This window comes from Giraffa tippelskirchi, chromosome 4 (assembly GCF_054371585.1).
Source record: "Giraffa tippelskirchi isolate mGirTip1 chromosome 4, T2T-mGirTip1v1.2.pri, whole genome shotgun sequence".
Taxonomy (NCBI): domain Eukaryota; kingdom Metazoa; phylum Chordata; class Mammalia; order Artiodactyla; family Giraffidae; genus Giraffa; species Giraffa tippelskirchi.
Genome location: NC_137278.1, coordinates 24864651 through 24873631, shown reverse-complemented (window position 1 = coordinate 24873631; position 8981 = coordinate 24864651). Strand labels below are relative to the sequence as shown.

The 8981-nt window shown below is 45.3% G+C and overlaps 1 protein-coding gene across 1 annotated transcript; it reads right to left on the bottom strand.

The window, feature by feature from the left end:
- Positions 1–1520: 1520 nt before the first annotated feature.
- MSGN1 (mesogenin 1) lies at positions 1521–2102 on the bottom strand. The gene has a single exon (XM_081588822.1). It carries the CDS (start codon positions 2100–2102, stop codon positions 1521–1523), a length of 582 nt encoding a protein of 193 aa, XP_081444948.1.
- Positions 2103–8981: the final 6879 nt, after the last annotated feature.

The window sequence follows — 8981 nt, the reverse complement described above, 5'->3', positions numbered from 1 at the left end:
AATAGAAAAAACTGACAGGAGACGTGAGCAGACAATTCAATTGCAGCTGGTTAATACTGATTGGAAGAGAAAAATTCAGCCCTAAAGAAGCCCACTAGTTTTCAAGAAACTCCTTAATTGAAAGCCCCCATTTCCATGCCATGTGCCAGCAAATTAGCCAAGCTGACGGTGCTACAACCACCCACCCTAGGTGAGGCACTATGAAGAGAGGTGTGTGTTTGTGGTAGGGGGTGCGTGTGAGGTGATTTGGGGATTGGGTAGGAGGAGGAGAAGTGGATAAAGAAATAAATCTCTTTGGAGGGGCTAGATATAGAATTGCATTCTAATCCTCACCCTTGCACTTATCTCTAAAGTCAAACAAATCTCCCTTTTGAGCTAATCTCTTCATTTAAGGGGCTTCCCAGGTGGCGCTCATGGCAAAGAATCCATTTTCCAATGCAAGAGACTCAAGAGATGTGGGTTTGATCCCTGTGTTGGGAAGATCCCCTAGAGTAGGAACTGGCAACCCACTCCAGTATTTTTGCCCAGGAAATTCCATGGACAGAGGAGCTTAGTGGGCTACAGTCCATGGAGCCAAGAAGAGTCAGACATGAATGAGCACTAGACTTTGTTTGACAAATGAGTAAGTGATGGGATTCATTGAGGTCATATTCACACCAGGCCTGGCACCAAGAGAACCTGCCCCTCATTCCATGCCCTCCCCAGCTCTGTTAAGACACCTGGCTATGAGGCTGAGTTTTCCTTCTCTTCTTCCCCTCTCCAAGCCCTTATTCCCTGGCCCCCAGCTTTCTTTTCCTTCCTTTAAGAGAGAAGTGAAGGCTTTAAACTTCCCTTAAGAGAGGAGCCAGCCTTTAAACCCTCCACTCTGTCTTAATATAACCTGTCTGCTTGTGAATTTCTATTTATCATGACACTTATTTCTTCTGCATTTAAGTGATTTTGGTCCCTGCAAAAGCAAAGACCTGATTTTAGTCAAACACACACACACACAAGCACACAAACAAAATGAGACAGGAACACTGTAGCCCTTTACTTGATGCTCATCTTTCTAAATAAGAATCCAGGTGTCACCCGGATCCAGTACAAAATGCAGGTTTAGTTAGCAACAGGAAGAAAGCTCCCCACACCAAAATGGTGGGAGAGAGAGAAGATTAACGGTAACAATTGTACATGCTTGAAAAAAAAAAAAAAACAATGCATTTGAAATCACTGACCCTTTAAAATACCTAGAACAGACAGAAAAGAGCAAAGCCATCTGTGTCTTTGCAAAGGGAAAGTCTCTTCAGAAATGGTGGCAAAACCGGAAGCCAAAAGTACCTGCTTGTCTGGCAGTTCAGTGTTCTGGATGTTTCCGAATAGTCCAATGGGAATTCCTTTAGACTTTTCCAGACAACACGGTAGCGCTCACTCTATGAAAATAATCAGGTGCTGTTGTTCCAAGAGCTGGTCCAGGTCTTAAGCTCCTCTGCACCCTGCCCGGGGGAGCTGGGTGGTGAGTCCCCCGAGTCCCCGGGCTGAGCTCAAGCGCTTTGGGGCCGGGGCTCTCGGCCGCTGTTGAGAAGGTCTGTGAGCTCTCCGATATACTTGATGGTGTACTTCAGCGTCTGGATCTTGGTGAGCGGCTGGCCCCTCTGACTGTAGACGGGGGGCAGATAATTCCGGAGGGTGTGCAGGGCATCAGCCAAAGTCCTCATCCGAAGCTTCTCCCTCTCGCTGGCCTTCCGTCTCCGCTGAACGGACATCCTGACCTTGGTGCCCTTCTGGGCCTTGCTGCCGCTAGAACCCTGCAGGTAGGCAGGCGGGAAAGCCAACACGTCGTAGTCCACCTCCACCAGGCCGCTGGTCCCAAGGCTGCTGCAGTCATCGCTGCCCCTACTGTTGGCACCTCCGTGCCCACAGGCGAGCCCGGCCACAGCCGGACAGGGAGAGGAAGAATAGGACTCCAGGGATGGAGCCGGGGAGAGGCTCTGGGCGGGAGAGGCCTGGGTCAGCTCAAAGGGCCCCGCCCTGTCTTTCCAGTCCCAGGAGGACAGCAGGCCAGGGCTGTCGGAGGAGCCCAAGCCGTCTTCCAGGCTGAGGAAGGTCTCTCGCAGGCTGTCCATGCCTGCGACACAGCTGCAGAGAGGATGAGGCCCTGGCAAGTGAGAAGGCAAGTTGTGCCGCCTGGCCAGGGCAGGGCTCTCTTTTATGATGGCCGGGGAGAAGTGATGAAGTGGGAAAGAGGGTCGGGTAGAGGGAGTTCAAAGGAGAAACCAAGGACCAAGATGGAGAATGAACTCTTCAGGTGTCACTTTCTCCTCATTGATAATTAGCATCTTCCAGCTAAAATGTCTTTAAACAGAAAGGCCTCTGAGAGAAGAAAAAAGGAATTATCTAGTTGTAACTAAACCAATTAAGGCTGCATAACTAGACTTAGCATTGTCCTGTGGAACTCATTAATGAGGGAGCCAAGAAAAACAAACCTGGGGCAATCTGCAGCAAGGAGGTGGTGGCCAGGGGCCTGCTGGAGAGGAGCAGGGCCCCACCCCCCAGAGGGGCCACGACCACCTGGCTACTTCAGACCATTCGGGGTGCTCTGTGGGAGAATAAGGGTGGTTTCGGGACAAGGTAACCCCTCTGAGCTTGGACCCTATTGTTTGTCAAATGTAGACAGTAGTTCTTACTTTGTGTGGCTGTTGTGGGGAAGGCACAGTGGTTGCCAGTTTTCTTCTCTCCATCCTTTCGCACGTTTCCTTGGGTTTTGCAGAGTGCAGACAAGCCCCCAGAATGCTTACACTCAGGATGACAAAAGCCAGCAGCTCCAGTAAATCCAGAGCCTCAATGAGCAGGAAATATCCTCCAAGAAGCTTAAAGCTCTTTCTGTAACTGAGCAGTTTGGGATTCCCCACAGCAAACAGACACCAGGAAACAGAATGCTCCTTTAAGACAGGACGTCTGCAGAATACCTGGCATGTAGCCTTCTGAGACTCTTTTTAAAATCCAGCTGCAGAGTCACACCTTGTTTTTTGAAATGTATAGAGGAAGTGTGAAATTAACTAGGGAGCCCGTTTTCCCCACCACAGCTCCAAATGCCGCCAAATGTGTTAAGTTGAATGGTCCTGCTAGGTTGCTTCACTTCCTAATGCTCTGAGAGATAGACCTGGTGTTTTGGAAAAGGAGTCTCAGATTCCCCATTTGTCCCAGGAACGAAATTTATTCTCCATGCAACTAATTCTACAAATTAGTATGAACGTCAGCATCACAGTGAGTTATATTTCATATTAATGTGTCCTTTAATGTGGTTATTTAAGCCCTTTTGCAATTATTGAAAAGAAATGTCAATGGTATAATTAGAACATTTATGGTATTTTTTAATTAGCTTGGCTCAGGGGGAGAAAAAAAAGCTCTAGCAGGTAATCTGTGGAAGAATGCTCTTAATTATGCCATTTGCTAAAGGACCCTAAGCCATATCTTGAAGAAGAATAACATTAATGAAACTAATAAATGCAATAAATGGCTCTCTTTTCCCTTCTCCTTTTTCTCCTCCCTTAACTCTTATTGGAAAGTCTAGAATCTGTTGATTCTACCCAAGAAACTTTACCTATTGGTATGAAAGAAACAAGTGAAAGTGTTAATCACTCACTTGTGTCAAGACTCTTTGTGAACCCATGGACTGTAGCCTGCCAGGCTCCTCTGTTCATGGAATTCTCCAGGCAAGAATACTGGAATGGGTAGCTATTCCCTTCTCCGGGGGAATCTTCCTGGTTCAGGGATCAAACCTGGGTCTCCCACATTGCAAGCAGATTCTTTACCATTGGAGCCACCAGAAAAGTCCAAAAAGTGAAAGTGTTAGTCCTAAAACCTGCTAGGCTCCTCTGTCCACAATTACATTTGATTTCGGTAGAGGGAGGTGACCTGAATGCAATTCAGAGAGAAGGGGATTCTCCATAGACCTGAGGTGGCTGTGCTGGCCTCTGCCACAGTTGGGTTTCAGGCCTCACGTTTTGGAGTTTACAATTTTCCATATAAAATTATTTCTGCTTCTAGACTCCATAAATGTTTTTCCCTCTCGAACGCTTCTGTCTGGGGTTTCCCTTGTGGCTCAGATGGTAAAGAATCTGCCTGCAATGTGGGAGATCCAGGTTTGATCCCTGAGTTGGGAAGATCCCCTGCAGAAGGACATGGCAACCCATTCCAGTATTCTTGCGTGGAGAATTCCATGGCCCGAGGAGCCTGGTGGGCTATATAGTCCATGGGATCACAAAGAGTCAGACATGACTGAGTGACTAACACACAAAGCTTCTTTCTAAAATTGCTAATTTCTTAAACTTCTATTTTCAGAAATTTCATTTCCTAAACGAGACAATATCTGTCAAATCCTTGGTGTCTTGTAGACCCTTAATAGATGTAGGATTTGTTCTTGCTGTTACTGTCTATTCACGGTCAAACTCATCAGTATCAGAATGGCCTACTGGATTCTGACTCCTCTCCCCTGACCCTGGTCACCCAGCATTGCTGGTCCTGGAAAACTTGCTCTTAGAACAAAGGAAATTGCCTGGTTTCCATATTTGTCGTTGTGGACTCTTTCACTCTTGTGAGAAACAAACCAGAACTAGACTTGCACCTACACTTCTGGTCTCCAAGAAGCATTCTGTGCTCAGTCAGAGGAGACTGGAGATGCAGGACAGCCTAACATCCTTAGCATCTGAAGGCCTGGAGTTGGGTCCACACTAGTTGGTGTTTTGATTTTTTTTAATCTGCCTTGAAGACCAGCCACAGAAACTGGACAAGACTAAACAGGACCCAAAAAAGCCTAACTGACAGTGTGACATAGCAAGAAGAGCCAGAGTTCACCTCCTTTAGAGCAAATGACTCATCCCCTCAGGACCTTAGTATTTTAATTTGTAAAAACAGGATAATGATATCTGTTCTGCCTTCTTTGTGAAGAGCATCTGTAAAATAAAGCGTGTAGGCCAGATCATTAAACCTCCTTCCAGCTCTAAAATGCAATGGAACATGTTACTGTGTGAACATGCCACTTGATCAAAAGACCAGCTGTCACACCCACGAAGGGACTTAGAGACTATTGAGCCCACCTTTTTATCTGCATTCTGGAGATGACAATGACTTGCTCAGTGTCACACTAAAAGGCTGCGGCCGAGATGGGAACAGAAAAGCCGAAGTTCCCTGACTCCCAGATCTGTCATTTTTGTTCCCTTGAAACTAACACAGATTAAGTGATAGGTAAGCTTTCATATCAGTCAGGATATATAGTTCCCGTAATACTGTTATTGGGATAAATATTTTAATATGAATTGAAATGTCGCTCACTCAAAATATTTATAAGATATTGTGACTATGATTGTAACAAATTAAAAAGAAGTCTCCACACAGAAGTAGAGAACAAATGTATGGATACCAAGGGGTGAGGGGTGTATGGATTGGGAAACTGAGATTGGCATAGATATGTTACTATGTATTAAATAAATAACTAACGAGAACTGACTGTATGGCACAGGGAACTCTACTCAGTGCTCTGTGGTGACCTAGATGGGAAAGAAATTCAAACAAAGAGGGGATATATGTATATGTATGGCTGATTCACTTTGCTGTACAGCAGAAACAAACACAAAATTGTAAAGCAAATATACTCTGATATTTTTTTAAAAAGTCTGCAACCCCAAGGCATATTAATGACTTGTAAAATTTCCTGGTCCTATTTTCCAAATAGCATAAGGATACAAATTGTCTCAGCTTTCAAGTCCCAGGTCATTACAGTAAATTTTCACTGTAGAAAAGAACCCAGGATTTTGCTACACAGATTAATGAGTGGTCTGGTGTCCAGTTTTCAGAAAGACAAGCAGTTGAGGGAGTGACAGTCGTGACCCCAATAACAGTCAGGACAGACGCATGGACAACTGGGCATTTCGCACTAGCCAGAGGTGATTATAAACTCTGCACCTAAGGGCCAGGTAGAGCCACTTCCAGAAAATTGACAAACAGTGCTCAGAGAATCCACTGGAAACAAGAGGAAATAGGCTGCTTCAATGCTTGAGTCTGAATCCACCAGTGGTCCCATGTCACTGCTAGCCCATAAGGCACCTCTATGCAAGTTAGAAAATTGCGAGCTTGGACCTATGTCAGCTGCACTGCTGACCTCTTCCAGTCACCTCTGTGCTGGGTATAGCCCCTGAAAATGGTGGTTCTTGTGACGTGTCTCTTTTGTATATTAGCCTTTTCAGTACTAAATTGTTATTTGCTGTTCAGACACTGGTGGACAGATGGAACGTGGTAGTAGTATAATAATGCAGTCATTTAGAATTGAACAAATCTCACAATGGCTCCTGAGTCATTATGACCTTGGACATGTTAATTCATCTGTCTTAGCTTTAGCTTTTGTCTGTACAATTGAAATACTAATACTGACCTCATAGAGGGAGGTCTACTTTTTCATCAGGTCTACACATGGTATGTTGTAAGTTTACTGACAAACTATGCTCAATCACTTCTTGATTCCCGCAGTCAAAAGAAGTTAGAACCACAATACATGTAGTCCCAAATGCATCTCTTCCATTTTCTTTGACCTCAAGTCACCTCTGCTTAGAAATCAAAATTCCCTCCTTTCAAATGCAACCAGATAGATATTTTCAGTGAAACCAATTTAGACAGAGTTCTTTATCAAAGAGGGCTTCCCAGGGTGGCTCAGTGGGTAAAGAATCCTCCTGCAATGAAGGAGACACGGGTCCCATCCCTGGGTTGGGAAGATCACCTGGAGGAGGAAATAGCAACCCACTCCAGTACTCTTGCAGGGAGAATCCCATGGACAGAAGAGCCTGGCGAACTACAGTCCATGGGGTTGCAGAGACACGGCTTAACAACTGAGCATGCGCACGCTTTACCAAAGAACAGTGGTTACCCAGGGTGAGTAGCTGGAGTTATCTGCCTCCAGTGCAGATAATAAAGGGATGCATTACCTACAGATGATTTAGAAACAGAGATGAGATAATTTAGAAACAGTTGATCTGTGTTTTACTATTGCTATATAGTGTCGGTTGCAAACAATGACAATAATAAAATGACTACTCCTTGCTGGTGTGGCCCACTTCCATCACCACCCCATCCTTGGTGCCACCACTGCCAAAGAGAACTTTAAACAGCCCAGCAGTTTGGAACCGTGACCCAGAACACCTGAGCCCTAGTCCTCGTTCTGACTGTCTTTACTGTGGAACGTTGAGTGACTCATTCATTTATGGACCTTGCCTTTCCCGTGTGAAAATTTAGACCATCCGATATACCTTTTTGAGGGCTTCCCAGGTGGCACTAGTTTCTCCAGCCAAAGCAGGAAAACATAAGATATGTGGGTTGGGAAGATCTTGGGTTGGGAAGATCCTCTGGAGGAGGGCACGGCAACCCACTCCAGTATTATGGGCTGGAGAATCCTATAGACAGAGGAGCCTGGCAGGTTATGGTCCGCAGGGTCGCAAAGAGTCAGACACGACTGAAGCAACTTAGCACAGCACATATGCCTTGTTGCTAGAAAGTTAAGAAGACTGAAAACTGAAGCTTGCCTTTGGAAAGTATAAAAGGGCTATAGAGATGTGACATTTCCAAAATTAACAAAAATAACTACTTTAACAATAAAATCAATGTTGCCACATTCCGTTGTTGTTTAGTCGCTAAGTCATGTCTGACTCTTTTGGGACCCATGGACTGTAGCTCACCAGGCTCCTCTATCCACGAGATTTTCCAGGCAAGAATACTGGAGTAGGGTGCCATTTCCTTCTACAGGGAATCTTTCTGACCCAGGAATTGATCTCACCTCTCCTGCATGACAGCTGGATTCTTTACCACTAAGCCACCAGGGAAGCCCGTGTTCCCTAAGAGCATATAAGTGAGCATGGATGATGGTGCTTTAAAGCCTGTCTCCTGAGAAACCGTGCTGTCACCAAACCTTTGAGGGGCATCCTGGATCTCTATACACATGGGGCAGTCTGTGTGGGCCATTTGCTCAAGGCAGAGGGAGGGTTGGATGGATTGCAATCCCTTCAGTATCAGTATCAGTTCAGTCGCTCAGTCGTATCTAACTCTTTGCGACCCCATGGACTGCAGCACACCAGGCTTCCCTGTCCTTCACCAACTCCTGGAGTCTGCTCAAACTCATGTCATCCAACCATCTCATCCTCTGTCATCCCTTTTTTCTCCTGCGTTCAATCTTTCCCAGCATCAGAATCTTTTCCAGTGAGTCAGTTCTTTGCATCAGGTGGCCAAAGTATTGGAGTTTCAGCTTCAGCATCAGTCCTTCCAATTAATACTCAGGATTGATTACCTTTAGGATGGACTGGTTGGATCTCCTTGCAGTCCAATGGACTCTCAAAGTCTTTTCCAACACCACAGTTCAAAAGCATCAGTTCTTCAGCACTCAGCTTTCTTTATGGTTCAACTCTCACATCCATACACGACTACTGGAAAAACCATAGCTTTGATGGACCTTTGCTGGCAAGATAATGTCTCTGCTTTTTAATATGCTGTCTAGGTTGGTCATAGCTTTTCTTCCAAGCTATGCAACCCCTTAGGATGCTGCATAAAAGCCTTTGACAAATAAGAATCTTATCAGTAGCCAAAAAGTCTAAGCTGGTGTCTAAATAACATGAGAGTTACTCTTGAATTCCTGCCATGTGCAGAGAATCAGACTCATCTATTTTATTTTTGTTTTAAGATTCACTGGTTCATCTTAATTTTCACAGCAGTTCTTTAGGGTAGAGGTTATAAACCATACTCTAAAGATGAGGAAACCTGTGTTCAGAAAACGTGCTAAGTCTCTTTGCAACCCTATGGACTGTAGCCTACCAGGATCCTCTGTCCATGGGATTCTCCAGGCAAGAACACTGAAGTGGGTTCCCATTACCTCCTCCAGGGGATTTTCCTGACCCAGGGTTCGAACCTGCATTTCTTATGTCTCGAGCAATGGCAGGTAGGTTCTTTAACCACTAGCGCCACCTTGG